Source organism: Limulus polyphemus, unplaced genomic scaffold, assembly GCF_000517525.1.
Source record: "Limulus polyphemus unplaced genomic scaffold, Limulus_polyphemus-2.1.2 Scaffold4545, whole genome shotgun sequence".
NCBI lineage: Eukaryota > Metazoa > Arthropoda > Merostomata > Xiphosura > Limulidae > Limulus > Limulus polyphemus.
Window position 1 is genome coordinate 27,981 of NW_013670155.1, and position 19,169 is coordinate 47,149.

General features: G+C 34.4%; 1 protein-coding gene across 2 annotated transcripts in view; it reads right to left on the bottom strand.

The window, feature by feature from the left end:
• The window catches only part of LOC106471326 (calpain-B-like), a 45,171-nt gene extending 27,407 nt beyond the window's left edge, over window positions 1-17,764 (bottom strand). Inside the window, exons 1-4 of one of the 2 annotated variants that reach the window (XM_013931924.2) lie at window positions 17,616-17,764; window positions 10,834-11,007; window positions 3,404-3,473; window positions 133-385 (exon numbers count right to left, since the gene is read on the bottom strand). In XM_013931924.2, the coding sequence (XP_013787378.2) occupies window positions 133-385; window positions 3,404-3,473; window positions 10,834-11,007; window positions 17,616-17,651 (533 nt within the window). In that variant the 5' untranslated portion in view covers window positions 17,652-17,764. Of the gene's footprint in view, window positions 1-132; window positions 386-3,403; window positions 3,474-4,427; window positions 4,557-10,833; window positions 11,008-17,615 lie in introns of those variants that run through there. The other variant, XM_022399937.1, reaches the window with a different exon arrangement.
• Between the last annotated feature and the right edge of the window lie 1,405 nt (window positions 17,765-19,169).

A 19,169-nucleotide genomic window follows, 5' to 3' on the forward strand; every position in this document is an offset into this window, starting at 1 on the left:
AGAAGAAAAATGACAAGCAGTCTCTTTGCCGAATCTGCACATACATAACGATTGCAGTTTCTTAAAGTTTGCCCTATAGAAATTTCATGACATGGATTGATCACATACCTTACTTTTATGGTTTATACTTACTTGGCGTAAGCCTTTTCGAGAAGAGCACTCCAAAATTCGGTTTGTTCTTTAGAATGCATGAACACTAAAGTATCATTACAAGTTGGAAGACGGTCATCTACAACCACATCAATCCAGCGGCCGTACTGCCAGAAACGGAAATGGAAGATTCCAGCATAGTCATCGTCGAACCCTTGATCATAAGGAACGACCCGGTAAAACAAAGCTTGATTGAGGGTTAGATTGGCCATTGCAGCAAGCAGCCAGCAGTCACCTGGAGATCACACAAACATGTCTTGTTATTCAATATATCAATATTTATGTTCTATAAAATAAAGTATTTATCATGAATAACTTGTAAATTTAAAAGTAATAGGCCAATGCTTTAAACGAGTTTTAAAAAATCTCAATGCCCTGCTGTACCGTGAAGCGTTACTTACTATAAAAACTAATTACGGTTAGAAATTTGCCCATCAACTGTCACTCCGACCACCCTCAAATGATAGGTATAAAGACGGCGTAGTAAAGGTAAAATCACAAGTCAACAATGTTTATATTATTATTATTTCTTTCGTAAACGCAAGGCAGCCATACTTAAACATTATTTTAATAGACACGAAATTATATCTCGACGATGATCAATACGTCATTAAAAAACGTTAAATATACAAAGTTTTCTATCAAAAAATAACTCTTATTTGATATAAATACAGCAGTTTTTAAAGTCTAAAACTGAACATGCACTTGTTTATATATATCTAAATCATTATTTGACATAAGTTTGGGTCTTTAATAACCGTGAAATAACTGGACCGACTATCACAAACCTGGCATATCCCTCGGGAAGTGACATAGGTGGTCAGCGTTGATATAATCAACTAACCCCCCTCCTATGTCTTCCACGTATTACATCAGTTAGCACTCTTGAAAGAACGAGATGTAAACCTTATCAACACAGTTGTAATCTGTTTACTGTAAAGGGGTTTCTTGTTTCAATCAACATAATCAATATATTTTAGCATTTCGTAAAAATGATTATTACAGCTGTTGAAAAATGTAAGACAATATATGATAACCATAAAGATTTATGGCGTTTGCAATGCTATTCACTCACAATTTTGGTAATAAGGAAGAATTACAAACACAGCACTTAAACTGTGATGTTACAGGCGAAATTATAATAGAAAGTCAGGCCAGGCAGTAATGTAATAACCCCCCCCCCCAAAAAAAAAGATTTAGCATATGAGATATACACGTATTTTATCTTATTCTGCATAGGAACAGTTTCATCATTTGGATAAAAGTATTTTGCAACATCAAAAAACGTACTATATTGCTTTCACTATGGTTGCATAAATGTAATAATATATTAAGAATTAGGTTACTACGTATTGGTATTCTCATTTTGAATTAAACAAAAAAATCGTCGTTCACACTAACAACTCCAAAAATTACAAACCATTTTTGACATCACTTATACTCGTATGTCCTTCGAAACGAACTAAAACTAATAAAACTTCACATGTTTATAAACATTTATAATATTTTGAAACTATGTCTACTAGCGAAACTGCAAATTATATTTGCAGTTATTTCTTTCATTCAATTATTTTAATTTAGATGTTTGTATTATTGTTTGGCCTGAAAGAAATTTGATGTTATGTGATTGATGTGACTTAATGATTAGAACCTTCTTTAAAGTTTAGAAAACGATTTGAGGTGTACAAAACACGAGTTAGTTTAGAGTAGACGACTGATCACTGAGTTAGCAAACTTTTTAGTTTGTTATTGTCAACCAGTTAGTTACTTCACTTTTGTCAATATTGAGTTTGGATATCGACGAAGAAATAGACAAATAACAAGTATCTTACGCACAAAAAAATAGGCAAGAAAGTGAAATTGTTTTATTAACGTCAACCGTGAACTTAGGCCTATCAGTGATCGTTAATTAAGCTAACCGGAGAAGTGGTAAAGTTGTAGTAAAAAGAAATAAAACGTTTTTTGTTATCATTAAGAGCCCCTCCCAGTGGCCCCTTCTGGTTTCACTACCTACGGTGAGTAGAGCACAGACAGCCCACTGTGTAGCTTCGTGCTTAACAACAAAAGAAAAACGTTATCAGTAAGTAAACGTGTTGTCTGGCATGGTGATTAGAGCACTCAAATCGGAATCTGTGGGTCACGGGATCGAAACTCATCGTCTAAAGTGCTCGGCCTTTCGACCGTGGAGGAGTTATAATGTGACAGTCAATCCTACTATTAGTTGGGAAAATAATAGTAGAAGTGTTGACGGTGGTAGGGATGACTAGCTGCCTTCCTTTTAGTCCATAACTTCAAAATTAGGTACGGCTAGTGTAGACAGCCATCGCGTAGCTTGGGACGAATTTCAACAAATAAACAAACAAAAAATTAAACTGGACTTTGAATTTGTTATATATTAATTCAATATAATCTCTCCGACAATAGAAACTGTTTACAGTATTAATGATCAGCACACATGTAATGTTAAAATCAAATAATTAAAATAAAGTTGCACATGTACACAATTAAAAGACATTTACTGAATCCTTCATCGGCCTCCACTTAAAAAAAAACAAACAACAACAACAAAAATAATAATAATCAAAATGTTTTGACGTGTCTAACAACAAATAAACAGTTAAGATAAAGATAACGTAGACAACAGTATCAGATATTTACTAGTTTAACAATTAACGCCATGGAATAAAGAACTGTGAGCAGATGCGGTCCATAAGAGTTGCCAATTGAGCGCAGCCTTCTTTACCTAAACTTTATCTTAACTACGCAAACGATAATATTAAAATCAATTCAGCTATATTACGTTCATTCTGATAAAATTATAATAGATGGCCTAACTACTTTTCATCGTGTTCATAATGAAGGAACAAAAAAAAAAAAAACGTACGAAGTAAAACAATAAGTTATAAATTTTGTGTGTGTTTGCACCAAAAAGCTTATAAAATATATTCGCGTATTTGTTATGCAATTTCATGTCGAATCGTTTTAAGAAAAAATCTTTTAAAAGCAAGTAAAGATACTCTGTATATTCTAATGTAAAGCAAAAAGTCTGGATACGCAAGGATGAAGGTCTCGTTAGCTCAGCTCAGTTTAATGGCTTATGACGCTACAATTCGGACAGATAGCCCATTGTGTAGCTTTGCGCTTAACAGCAAACAAAGAAAATATGGATAAGCATAACGTTAAGAAGGTTATGTAACATCAAATCACTGAGTTTTAACAGAAAGCACTCATTCTAAATAAGATACATTCTCACCTAACTCGCCTTGTATAACATCAAACCTTGTGGCACCCTCGTGGAAGAGTTTTGGCTCCTCAGTGAGCTCCTAAAAAGTGGAAAACAAAAAAATAATTACAACAAACCAATGAATTTTTCTTTTCAATTCCAGACTCTTCTTAGCCAATACAAAAGACCAGTTTGCAAATGTACATTAATTACACATAACATCATAATGCTTCCAAATAATTTACTCATATTTTGTGAAATAACCTCCACATTTAACTGCACACACAATGATTATACGTATACGCGTGTATATATATATATTGGCTCCAATAATATATTAAAACATTGGTACTGACCGTCTGTTTGTAAATAATACCCCAAAACACTGGCACTCGCCGTTTGTTTACAAATAACGTCCACAATATCGGCACTGACCGTTTGTTTACAAATAACATCTAAAAATACTGGCACTGACCGTTTGTTTACAAATCTCAGAGATACAGTGACTTAATCTAATAACATTGAGGCCATATTTACAATATGAAGTAATCTTGAGTAATTTTGATGTTTTAGCAGTTTGGGTTGAGACTGTATGGGCTTCAACTACTAGACAACATTTTGGACCCGTGTCATCATCAGTCCAAACATATTGACTTAGCATGGGATTGGACCCGTGTCATCATCAGTCCAAGCATATTGACTTAGCATGGTATTGGACCCGTGTCATCATCAGTCCAAACATACTGATTTTGCATGGGATTGGACCCGTATCATCATCAGTCCAAACATACTGATTTTGCATGGGATTGGACCCGTATCATCATCAGTCCAAACATACCGACTTAGCATGGGACAGCGAGTTAAAACCTAGTCGTGTACCACGAGGTCTCAAATATGTGCAATGCATTGCAAGCTTATACAGTAACTTAAAAAATAACATTGAGTTAAAAATAACTAATAATAATCAATTATTATTCCTTGTCATAATTCTGAGTTGTAAATGACTTTGAGGTAATGCTGATAATAATCATTCTTCACTGACGTGATAACTCACACAAGAGTTGTTCTTCATGCAAGTGATGATATGAATAGCTCTTAAACGACTACTACAGCTGTCGTATGCCAGCTGGCTTTAGTAGCTCTGGTGTCAGACGAAAGGTTTCGTTGGCACTGCATATGTCAGATGTCGTTAACATATTATTACATATTCTTCTTTGCTTTCATTTATGGGTTGTTAAAAATTATCTCCTTTTCTTCTTCTTAGCATTTGTCTTAATTACTTGGGGTTTGCTTTTATTATCCTTGCCCTCCACTCCTTCCTATTCTATATCAGAGAGCTATATTCACACTACATTTTCGTATGTCCTTACTCATTACATCAATCCAGCTTTTCTTCGGTTTTCCTATTATCCTTCCTCTTCCCTTGTCGTATTTATCTCTCTCCTATGAACATACTTCTCTTTTCTTCCCTCTATATGATCGAGCCATCTTAGGCGAGTTTCTTTCATCTTCTCCATAAATAGTACTACTTTCACCCTCTCTCTAATAGTTTCATTCCTGATGCAGTCTTTTTTTTTTTTGACACCTGTATCATCTACCTCAACATCCGTACGTTTATCATCTGCTCGTCTTTTTGTCATAAACTCCAGCATTCAGCCCCATGTAACATAACTGGTCTTCTCACTGCCATATTAATATTTCCTTTCAGTTTTATTGGTATTCGTCTGTCACATGTTCCTGCGCTCTAGCTAGCTATTCTGATCTTCAAAAGCTGCACCCGCTACGACAGATGAGTTTTCCCTACTCCACTTTACAGAGTGCTAAGGCGATGGCAATGCGCGTCCTTCCGGTGGACGCCCTAGCTTCGTAATCACATATTCTTGGACCAGTTTTCATAACTTGGCAAGATTTGAGTTTTGTTACGTCTCCGTTTGTTAATTAACTTTCCGTAACTTCGTTCCGACGAAATTTTAGCGACACAAGTCCTTACTTAATAAAACTGGTTTATTCTTTCTGAATATAACTTTACGATACACTTATTTTCAACAGTCGCTCTGTAACAAATGTTTTAACAACGAACGTTAACTTCAACAATACTTCTGACTGCAGTTCAATTACTCACTACCTACACACACATTATTTCGTCACGTTGTCACCCTCTTTTATAGGGTTATATAGGTTGATGAGTAAATGATAAGTCACATGATCTAATTAAGCTCAATGTACAACGTACACATTCCCACGTACTAGCGATGTCACCGATGTATAAAAAATCTTGAGTCATTGTAGTAAATTCTTTTGAACACCCACGCTAGCGATTTGCACATGCGTGTTTTACTGAAAACGTAACAGTGTTAATACACTATTCCGAAGTATTAAAATCAAGCTTGTTTTTTTTTGTGTGTGTGGAATACTCAAGGCTCGTTGGTTTGATTGTCAAGACAGTCACGAATTTTTAATAATTTGTTAGTTTTTGTTGGCATATTTCCAAGTCACTTACTTTATTATTATTGAATGGGCGGAGTTTAATAAGGCTTACTTTAGCACTATGATTCTAGCAATTATAACGGATATACACTTGCGGATTATTCTCCTAATATTTATATATTTAAACATAACTTCTGTAAATATACCTTACTGGTGTGTAAAACGTTGAGTGTTGTTATAAGACCTGTCTTCTCTATGTTTGATTTGTGTCAATAGACAATGTTTGTAAATACTTGTATGTACAAACAGACGAAACTACACTACCTACTGCTGATCGTAAGAACACTGACGAGTATGTCCGAATTAAATGTGACGTCAGCTTTCTCACTATATCACTCATAATTAGTGTGGATAAACTTGCATTTCTTAGTAGTCACTGACAGGTTCATAACTAAATACATACTCAAGAAACGAAAAGCTTCTTAGTGTTCAACAGTGATACATTTTAAAGTACCTGACATTTTATACAATCTTAACTATGAAGTGGTACGCCCGTGCGTTACCAAAAACGAAAAAAAAAATTTTCTTTTTGGTCAACATAACGACGGATCACAAACTTGTAAAAGGCTGTTTCTTCTTTTTTTATTTTTTCATCAATATCTGCGAATGCAAAAATACGGGTATGTTTAGGTGGTGAAGGACGCCTTGGTTTTCAGTTCACCCAACAAATGATTCAGAATCATTTGTCATCTCATACTAAATATAATCAATCTTGGTAAAAAAAAAAGTCATTTTATATGACAGTACATAATTAGCAGGTAAACATAGGTGTTTGGGTGGAGCGATTTAACTAACACATTTGTTCATTCCTTTCTAAAGGTTTTTACAAGTATGAACACTGTTGTAATTTGTTGAAGGCCTACGTTTACAAATAGCGCTAATTACAGAGTAAACTTATTTGTACCACTTCACGGCTGAAAAAAAAATGCACTAACTGATTTACCGGTTAGAGACAACTACCTCTTTTCTTAAATATCTTCTCAACTAGCTTCTTAACTAACTTCTCAATGTTTCGCTGAACCTTGTATTTATAATCTACTTTCTAAAATACTAGAAAAGCTTGACATCAAATCTATAGAGCTTTTTGGCCTTATTTAACGTCATTATTACAACCCGCAAAGATGGAGGGTGGGGAGATCAAAATGTGTAACGAATAGAGATACCACTTTATAGTTAAAGTGCCAATGCCGGGATTTATACACACAGATTATTTAAGAGTTTAGTAGTCATTTAATGGACTTGATTCACATTCACAAACTTTGCAGTCACTGTTGTCCAGTCATTTGTTTGCTTGTTGAATTTCACGCATAGCTACTCGAGAGCTATCTGCGCTAGGCGTCCCTAATTTAGAAGTGATGGACTAGAAGGTGTAACGAATTTGTTATGTATTTATTTTGATATCAACGTTGTTTAGATTAAGTTTATATTTAGAAACATACATAACTTATACTGTTAGATAGGTTGAAACTCCCGCCTATTCTCCAAAGGTGTAGAAGATTCTCGAGAGTAAGAATCAACAATATATCTATATACGTAAACGCTTTAATCAGTAATGTTACGTAAGACTGCATTTTCTAGAAAACCTTCCCACCCCTATAAATATAACCAACGCGACGCGCCAAGAGGAGAGTGTCTATTATTAGTTCGCTATAGTCAGTGTGCTATAAACTTTGAAAGCTATAACTGTGATTGTTATAATGCTTATCAATCGGAAAGCTTCAGATATTTGACCAGGAACCCTTACAAAGTTCGAACATTATAAATTATTTAACTTCAGTGAATTCTCATTGGACATTAGTATTTTTATGAAAACATTAACTAACTTCAACGGTGGAACACTCAGCGTGTGATCAGTGAAAGACAAAGCTAGTTAGCTTCCCGTTAAGTGAAATATATCTCCGTCAACTCGTAATCAACTCGCTCATCATGAACCATCGATAAGATATCAAGGAAGTTCCAAACTAGAAAGAAGACTTTATATTGTTTGTAAGTTTGTGAAACTTGTGTTTATAAATCATTGTTTCTAGTAATTATTTGTAATAATTGTTATTATAAATTGTACTGCTGTGTGTATATTAAAACGGTGTGTATCAATCGTGTTGGCAAAGATCATTGGTATATATTTAAATACTAAATCCAAAGTATAATTTAACTACTAAATTTAAAGTATCAGTTAACTAAGCTTCGCACTATTCGAAATTCTAATACGTAACAAAGGAAAACAGCTAGTCAACAAATACCACCTGCTACCAACTCTTGGGCTATTCTAATCAAATAGTGGGACTGATCACCACATTATAATGCCTCTATAGCTGAAAGGGCGAGCATGTTCGGTGATGGGATTCGAATCTACAACCCACAGATTGCGAGTCGACCACCCTAACCACCAGACAATGCCAGACCTCTGTTCAGTGATATCAAGCCGTTTGTAGTTAGTTTGTCTACGCTGCTAAGGCTTGAAAAACTCAATTTTATAGATATTTTGAGCTGTTATTATTTGGCTGAAAAATTAAGAACATGACATCCAAAGTAAATTAATTATTTAGATCAGAACTAAAACGATTTAAAGGTAATTTATAAAGTAATCAAATCAATCTGCTATAACAGCAAACTAACTTGAATCAATTAATGACATTAATAAATAGATCGAAAAACTAAAACCTATAATGATTAAAGTTAACTGAATCATTAGTTAGGTATACTACCGCTTGTACTATAATTAATATTTTCGTATCAATAATATCTCAAGAGGTGTAGGCAAAATGCGAGGTTTAGGTTAGTCCTAAATACTTTAATAATATAACTATATAATCTTCCAAAGTGTGAAATTAATTCCAAAAATATTGAAAATTATTTTAAATGTTACACTCAATACAATTTAACGAAATTAACTATAATGGAAAATAAAATGAGTCATTACTTACAAAACTCATAAAAGTGACAGTCTTTTGCTTTAAATATTATTATAGCATTCTCTATAGTTCTTTTGGAAATCCAGTCCACATAACAATAACGAATTAATTCATTTTTTCAATAACGTTGCGCTATGACACAATCCCTCTAGGCTTATCTCTACAGGTTTTCCTATGGTCACGAACCAAAGACAAATCGTCGCGCTTGTAGACTCGCATTCAAAATTTTATTGAACTACTATATTGTGAATGCATATCAATAAGTTTGGTATCAAGACAAACAAATAACTGTACATTTGTTGCCCAAGACACAAACAAATAACTGTACATTTGTTACTCAATACACAAACAAATAACTGTACATTTGTTGCTGAAGACACAAACAAATAAGTGTACATTTGTTGCTCAAGACAAACAAATAACTGTACATTTGTTGCTCAACACACAAACAAATAACTGTACATTTGTTGCTCAAGACAAACAAATAACTGTACATTTGTTGCTCAAGACACAAACAAATAACTGTACATTTGTTGGTCAAGACACAAACAAATAACTGTACATTTGTTGCTCAAGACAGAAACAAATAACTGTACATTTGTTTCTCAAGACAAATAAATGTACATTTGTTTCTAAAGACAAATAAATGTACATTTGTTGCTCAAGACACAAACAAATAACTGTACATTTGTTACTCAAGACTTTTACTTCTCAAACACACACACATTTCAAGTATTTTAATAATTCTACATAAAAATAAGTTTGGCTATAGACTCTATGAATGAGTTTTTTCCAATACTTACGTACCTGGTTTAGCGTAGCTTCATAGTTAGCATGCAGGCAGCTAATGAGAAGAAGATAAGTTTCGCGATGTCACTGAACATGGTTAGTGCTTTCAGATGTGGGTACTTTGAAAAACCAATAATTAGCGGTGGGTGCTGCAAACTGGCTGTCTTCCCACTGGTCAGTAGTTCAAAATTAAGACATCTATGCCTGAACCATAATGATCTCTGACTTGACTGTTTAACCCATGTGCACGAAGGTGCATTTTAAGTTTAGAATATAAAACGAATATTTAAATAACAATTTCAATTGACGATGACTAGTGTTTATTACTAGTAGCATCATATGTATTTAGTTTATGACTATCTATAGTTCTCTTAAATTCTATGAGACTTGACTCTCTGAATCCACACATACCGATCAAAATCAAATAAGAATTCTGGGCTTACAGCGCCCTCTTTTGTAAAATGATCGACGAGACAAATCTGTGAAATTCTAGTTTTAATTGGTTTGAAATGTCATACAAAACTCAGTATTATGCTATTATTAGCAAAGCAGTAACAATGAAACAAGAAATTGTACCAAATAAACTGCAAATTACGATTTATGATTTTCAGATGAAAAAATAATAAACATCGCATGAGGAGGTCATTCTAAACTTACAATGACAATAAAAGTCAACAACTAATATGGGAAAGCATGAACTTTGACATTTATGCTTAATGAATCTCAATAACACTTTATAAAAATAATATTTGAGGTACCTTAGAACTAGTTCCTCCATCGTCGATCGCAATCAATCAGACAGTGAGGTCAATCTAAGACCATACATCATTATTTGTTCTGTAGGTACTAAACAAGGTCATGTGGCTCGCCTGTGCAAATCGTTCTTATAAAGTGCAATTAACCAGCTGCATTCATGCCGTAAATATAGTTCTACATGTATACAATGGCATATGCTACGATGCCCTACAAAATTATATAAAAATTCTACTTTTTATAAAGGCTATATGAAATTTGTCGCTACCAGAAGCAGAGTTGATAAGAAAAACCTGTTTTGCCATCTACTCAAGTTTGTTATTGTAATTCAAGTTGCATAACCATCGAAACGAATAGAAAGATTGCGTAACCATGAAGTATTTTTCTGTATCACATTTAATGTTCACTTTGTCACTCAAATCAAGTTTTATCAAACTTATGTCACAGTCTTTATACATTTCTGAATGATTACTAAATTTGATCGACATGGTCCATTATAATCCTACTGTTAAAACTTACATGAGGTCGTTTCCATTCAAAAGGTCTAGAGGGGGTGCTACTGAAGAAGATGCTCGAATCACAAGCAGGAAACTCTGTATCTTCAAACAAAGTTCCTTCTGCGACACACTGTTCACGGAGTTTGTGGAAATCTTGAATTCTTCTAGCTTGAAGACCCGAACCACGTTCTCCCAACTATTGATGAATAGAGAAATAATTAAAGTAATTTAATGTTCTATTTATTATTCTTTTCGTGCACATTCGTTTTCCAAAATGTGGAACATTGGACTTAAACATATATCGTGTGTTGACAAATAATGTTGCTTGAATATTACAAATAAGTGTTTATCATTAATTAAAAAGAACTGTTTGTTTATTATTAAGCACTATATTTAGACTTTGTTTTAAGATAGATACAACTGAGATATACGTAACGAAAAAAATTCAGGTATATTAGAATATGAAATTTCTTACATGACCCCGTTTATAAACGAGTTTTTACAAGATATAGAAAAATCACCAAAAAGGGAGTACATCACATTATCATTTAACTGGGTGTATAACACAGGAATATGGAACTGAATTTTCACTTTAGTATTTTGTTAACAATTTCCTGTCATACTTTTATAGCATGATTTTCAAAATTTCCTTCTCACTAACTACTTATTTAGGACATTTTTACAACATCGGTATTTCTTTAGACTAAAACAAAATACCTTCGAATATACAGTTTGATTTTTTAATCTTAAAATTTCGCAACACTCTTTGGCTGCATATTTTTCAAAAGACAATAATTAACAATAAAAGTGGATACAATGATCCATTTTACGCATGTACACGTTAGTTGTTTTGTTTATTAAAATCAGTTATAATTTTGTTTATTATTGTCCAGTATGTTTTTACAGAATGATAATCCACAAAATATAAAACTAAATCCGATTATTATGAGAATAAAAAATGTTTGAGAAGTTACATCATTAAGATCGGCAGTACTTAATAGTAGGGATCGTTATGAAACAAAATGGCGGCCATCAAAATCACCCGTTTAAAACGTCTGAATATTAATAACGACTGTTTCACAGTATTGGCTGAGCAAAACCAAAGTTTATTGTGCTAATAAAATCGCCTAAATTGTCATATACGTGTTTATGGAGCGAATCAAAATCTCATCTAAGTATTTAACTGAATTTTCTAGACAAGCGTACAGAAGAAAATGACAAACCTCACCGCTCTAATTCTTTCACAGAACTCTTCCGTCTGGGGTCCCAATGATTCCTTTATTGTACCGAAAAGGATACTAGTATATATATATATTATATAGTCTGTTGACTTACACTGTAAAAGCTGATCCCCTACATACATGTTTTGGCCCCCTTGAAAATATTTCTGTGAGCGCCAATGCTGATAAATAAGAGAATCGAATCTGGTATACGTGCGCCCCACGCTTGGTAATGTTGGAGCACAAAAACATAGTTAATAAAAAGAAAACAAATAAGTATAATATTTTTTTAAATTTTATAAAAACAAGTAGGGATCGAAATATACAGTGTCTTGCAAAAGTATTCATTCTCTTGGAAAGTTTTCACATTTTGTTGCTTGCTATCATGAAACTTTCATATGGGACTTTATATTTAGAATCTACACAATCTATTCCAAAGTGAGAAAGGTAAAATTATGTTGATATTATGTAAGTAAGTTAGATTTTTAAAGAAAAATAGAATATTCTCAATTGCATTAGTACTCAACCCTTTTGCTACGGCAACCCTAAATCAATTCAGGTGCAAAATACCAGTTTGAAAGGTCACAAAATTAATGTAATGGTCTCTGTCTGTTTAACTTGACTTCAGAGTAAATGCATTTGTTCAAGCCACAAATCACATAGTGATACGATAAACCAACCATGAAGACCAAAGAGCTTTCCAAACAAGTCAGGTATAAAGTGGTAGAGAAGCACACATCAGGTGAAGGTCACAAGAAAATCAAGTCACAAGTCGCTGATTATCCTTTTGAGTACAGCGAAGTCCATCATTAAGAAGTGGAATGTGCTTCATACTACCCAGATCAGGCTATCATTCCAAACTAAGCAGTCGGGCAAGAAGGAAACTGGTTAGGGATGCCACTGTGAAACCAACAGTGAATTTAAAAAATTTGCAAAATTTCATGTCTGAGATGGGAGTCAGTGTTCATACATTGACAATATCCCGGTCCCTATACAAAGCTGGTTTGTATGGGAGAGTTGCAGAAAAGAACCCATTACTGAAAAAGAATCATCTTGTAGAGTTTGCGACAAAGCATATAAATGATACTGTGGCAAAAGGTTTTGTGGTCAGACGAGACAAGAATTGAGCTTCTTGGTCTAAATTCAAAGTGTTACGTCTGGCGCAAGCCTAACATAGCACATCACCCAGTCAACACCATCCAAACTGTCAAGCATTGTCGTGGCAGCATCATGTCAGGATTGAGGGAAAGATGGGTGGTAAAAAGTACAGGCAAATCCTAGAGGAAAACCTGTTTGAGTCAGCCAAGAATCTAAAACTGTGTCAAAAATTCACATTTCAGCAGGACAATGACCCGAAGCACAAGGCCAAAGCCACACTGGAGTGGTTTCAAAGGAAGAAAGTAAATGTTCTGGAGTGACCCTGTTAAATCTAATGGAAAATTTATGGCGAGATTTGAGGATTGCAGTCCATCAACGATCCCCAACGAACTAGTCAGAATTGGAGCAATTTTGTCAGGAAGAATGGGCAAAAATTACACCATCCCATTGTGCAAAGCTGGTAGAGTCCTATCCAAAAAGACTCATTGCGGTAATTGCTGCCAAAGGTGCTGATTCTACCAAGTACTGACTTAGGGGTCTGAATACATATGCAATCAGCAAATTTCAATTTATATATTTTCTTTGTAGGTTTTGTTGACATTCAACCTCCATCACACAGAACACTGTTAAGTTTGATCATTAGAGTTTTGAATAAAAACAAGTTCATTAAAAATTGTTTACATTATTTGTATTTCCTTAAGATGTGACATTATTGGTAGGGAGAGAGAATACTATAGATAACCTAGTTGGCTATAGTAAGATAGAAAGTTTTAATGCTACATAGAGTACTGAAACAAGAAAGTCAAAACTACAAAAACTGAGTTGCTTTAAATTTAAAACGTTTTATCCCGACTTTGGCTCAGACTAGCATAATTACAGTGACTTCCCAAAGCAGGGATACCTTTTTTTAAATTTTAAGCCCACTTTTTGTAGCTTTGACTTTATCGTTTCAACACTTTTTGTAGCATTAAAATTTTCTATATTACTATGGCTACCTAGGTTATGTATATATCTATCCTCACTTGTCTTTATAATTTTTTTTTTATTATACTTGTCTAACATATCTCCGTCTTATTTTAGAACAGTGGTCCTCAACCGTTTTTTTTTGGAGGGGGGGGGAAGAGGCTCATGACCCATTTGTAAACACTGATGACCTGTCTGTCATTCGTGACTCTCTAAAATAAATATATAAATATTTTAAACAAATGCAATAACTATTATCTGTTTTCAAAGTCTATTCGCGACAATTTCATACTCTGACGACCCACTTGTGGGTTGTGACCCATTGGTTGAGAATCCCTGCTTTAGAATGAATTACATGAGAAAAATAAAACAAAAATAGCAGGTTAGAGTACAAACCTGAATACTATTGTTATAAATTTATGGGTAATTATGCATCTTAAGCCTAAGAATGGTGGAAATTTTTATTTGAATATCAACCCAATTCTCTGTCTTGGGAATGTTTACATTTAAGTACTATTTTCATATATCAGAAATCTTGCACCACGTAACAGATTACGTATACATAAATAATTGGCCTATTGTTCTCCTCAAGATTTAGGTGTATACGTTAGAGCGAGGAAATAGGCCTACAAAGGAGCTTAACTAGGACATCTCCTCTTATTATTATGATACACCTTTACACGATATAAACCAGAAACCTGTACCTAGCCTTGAACGCTTCCGAAAGCTTGAGGTACCGAGTCGTGAAAGAGCACGTGATCAGTATTTTAGCCAATCGGTATTCACATAATACGAAAATGTCATGGTCTCATGGATAGACCTATATATTCCGATAGCTTTCAAAATAGCCATATCATGCTTGTAGATTGAACCGATACAAAGTGGTCGCGATATGTATTTGTATTTCCTCCCAGTGAACGTTACAAATGAGATCATTGCTTAGAAACCGTGACGGACTCCAAGATAAGTTACATGATGACATTTTAAGCTGCAATCTACTTCTCAGAAGCTCCTTTTAGTTTTGTCTAACAATTTTTGTGATTCTGCTGGCTTCATAACTTACACAAATTAAGTTACCAGCTTGAAATATTCAATAACATCATGAAATACATTTAACACCCGCTTTCATGATGTCAGAAAAAAATACGTCTTTAATATAAAACAATAAAATTCCTATAACCCGAGCGCTTTCGAAAGGTGGACCTTTCTTTTTCAGTGGTAAACTGGGTTTTTATCTTTTTATGACATCAACTTTTTTTTTTATCCTAGTGTACCAGAAAATAAGTTTAAGAACGAAGCGACCTGTTCTTTTCTAGCATTCCTTATTTTGTGTTATTTTAGAAAAACCCTTCCCGAAAAGGAAAATGTTGTTGGGTTTTGAACGTTCCAGTCCTCTAGGTAGATACATATATCATAAAATTGGAGCTACTAGTATTTCCCCGGGTCGCTTTTATCTTATGGTATTTACACCAAGGGGATTTCAGTACAATATTCATATTAACACCTTGCATTTAAACTGAGGAGAACTCAAGACAAGTTGACAGCTGGAGTGCTCAACTCAATAAAAAAAGTTTAAAAAATTCAAACTAAATTATGTTCGTGAAAAATTCACGAGCGTTTTATCACCGATTCGTTATAGCTAAAATGAACTCAAAAGTTGAAAGTGGCTACAATCGGCACTTTTGTTTTCCATGTTACAACTTTGTCGTTTCACTATATCGACTATGTTTTATTATTTTTGAAAGAAAATAAAACAGATCGCGAAAATCAGACATATACTAGTGTTCTGTTTCAAGAGTAAATAAAACCAAACTTAAGAGTAACAATTTTTTATTTCTTTTGCTTTTGAAGTTCATATGTCATGCTGTGTTGTAGCCTACATGGTGCACAATTCTTCTCGTGATTCATGGTATGTTCACGTTTTACTGACGTCACGACAATACAAATTGCAACGTTAAGCATCTCTTATGTGGCGTCATTTTAGTGTCTACTGACTGACAGACAACACACTATTGTAAAGTAGTGCGAGTGATTGTGACCCCCTCCAGGCGGCCTTCGGCCCCCTTTACGGGAACATAAACAGATAGGAAATAAATCTAATTCATTCACATTATTTCATATCAACACAAGAATCACTGAACAATTTGAGATTTTTTAAAGTGTTGGGTAAAACCATAAAGTCAATAGCATATCCACCAGATTACAAAACAAACCGACAGGCATTTTCAGTTATGAGTTATTCGTTTTACGATCATATAAAAAAGCAATGGTATTTTAGAAATTCTAATATTCATGCTATGTTATTATTTTGTGCAGTGTAAAAAATAAATAGTAGTTAAACGTCAGGTAGCTCTGCAAATCTGTCAGATTAAAAGCCCTGATTTATCTTTGGGTGCGACGTGAATATTATGATGGCTTCACCAACAGTGATGTATACGTATTTAAGATAAAATACATGGCGCTCTTTATTAGATGCTTCTCTTCCTTCTCGAATAGCTCATCAGGAAAATTATTCATCAACACGAGAACAAGAATAATTAAAAATGCAAGGAAATTTGGTTTTATTATAAAAAATTTCAAACTTAAATTTGAAACGTTTGAGATACCAGATTATGTGTTTGTAGAAAAATTCGGCGTTACAAATGCTAATAATTTGAGTTTGTGCGTAGTCTTGAAATGTAGTATAGTAATGACAAGAAAAAATTTTCGTATTAAAAAAATTCACGTTAACAAATATAACACAATCGCGATCAGAATTAAGTCGGTTTATTTGTTTGTTTGAAGTTAAGCACAAACTACACAATGGGCTATCTGTGCTCTGCCCATCACTAGTATCGAAACTCGGTTTTTAGCGTTTTAAGTCCGCAGGTATGAACTGGGGGGGGGCGAATTAAGTCGGAGTACTCAAGACAGACTACATTTCATACATCTGTGAATAAGGGACCTTGAAGTATTTGTTCACACAGGTATGCTGGGCCATTACAAGGGACGAGGTTCCTGCATTAGAACCCTCGGGAGGAAGGTCTTCAGTACTATCCCATTCTCATCTCCCCCAAGACCAAGAAAAAAATCAAAATGTTATCCATTATGTAAGATAATCTCAGGATCTACATAATCTGTGAGTAAAGAGCCCCCTCACAGATCATTGGTTATTGAATATATTACTTTGTCTCAATTGTTGATTAAGATTTTACATTTAATGAAATACGTGTGAAAATACTACAGTCAGATATTTGTTAAAAGGTTAAATTAGAATTAAACTAAAAAAATTAAATTGTAAGCATATAAATACACAACAATATGAGATATATTTGTCACCTAATGCTCGTACTAATGATGTAACTTAATTAAACTCTCTCTTTGTATACGCAAGCAGCCTTCCAATGACTTATAACGCTAAAAACCGGGTTTCGGTGGCCACGGCACAGAAAGCCCATTGTCTAGCTTTGCGCTTAACTACAAACAAAATATCCGTAAGTTTCAAAATATTCTAAGTCAATAAAGTATTTTACTGAATACTGACCTTAAAGACGTAATCGTGAGATGAAGAACACGCCATGATCGGCTACATAAAATTTTACTTCACTAGAACTGTGTTCTTGTACAACCACTCCGTCTAACCAACTGTTATTTTGTGAGTGGCGAGCTCGTCACTTCCGTGAGGGCCACGTGCGATTTGTAGACGTATGTATGACTGAAGCTTCAAATATGCAGTCACTATTCATTTCTATACATTATCAGGCGACGACCTTGACCCGAGTCTATTCTAACATTCGCAGTACTGATTGGTTGATACATTAACCCAGAGAAAATGTGGGAGTTTTAATGGAGACTTTTGGTCAAGTTTTGTAGAAATACTTGACAGTGGCGCACCTAGCGTCATCTAGTGTACCCTAGATAAAAAAATCATAAGTTTCAATGAATAGCAGAATTAGAAAAATTATAAGTGAGTGCGATCTAGTGGTTCCGTGAGTCTCGTCCTGTTACCGTAAAAAAAGTATATCTATATAAGCGCTCCATATTTCAGGGCCGTGGGTGCATTATAAGTATATATATAAGCGCTCCGTATTTCAGGGCCGTGGGTGCATTATAAGAGTTGGCGGTAAACCCCAATATTCTGTCTGGCGGTATGTATTGTTGATTAGCTGCCGTCCATGTAGTCCAACCCTACGAAATTAGGGACGGATAGCGCAGTTTATTACGAATTATTATTTTTTTAAAAGTGGTTTCTTTCTAAGATTTGTTTTCGTAAAAATGAAGTTAAGGTAAAAGACAGTAGCAGCTACATTCATTTCATGGTCAGAAAAATCCGTATTTAACATACAGTAGCTTGGAGATTTTCCTTGCAACAAATATTTCTTGATTACTAATCATAAATATATATAATACTGACTTTTCTTATTAGTAGAAACTTCATAACACATTTATAGGGGTTATTTGTATATGTAAAGTAGACTGATTATGTTGCATGCCAGGTGACTGCTTGAGAGGAGACGAGCTGGGTAGTTATAATATTGTTACGACAGCGGAAGTCACGTGACCCTGGTGACACGAGATGAATTTCTCGAATGATCGGGGAGGCCCGAGTGTATTCGAGACGCCCCCTTCTTTAGTATATAAGCCTGGCAGATAAAACCTGCGGGACTGAATTAAGAGAGTTCCGGGTAATTTACGATTCTGTTTTGAGGTTGTGTTTTGCACTCGTAGAAAGCGAAGCTATCGAGGTTGTGAATCGCTGTGATTTATAGCTTGTATTATAAACGTAGTTAAGTTTAAAGTGACGAGAAACGTACTGACTGTGAAATTACTGTGTGCTAAAGTTTGTATCAAGGAAGAATAAACTGGTTTAATCAAGAAAGGACTTGTATGACTGAAGTTCCTCTGAAAAAATGTATACCGAAAATTATCCAACAAGCAGATACGCAACATTATGTTACTTTCAGGAACGTCGAGAGCCAGCATGGGCCCCGGGGCAAACATCCTCGCCGGGGCCCCCTTTCTCTCTCTCTTTTAACATTTTCATGAATTTATTAAAAAGAATATCCTAAATTAGGACAGCAACGAGCTCATAAACGAG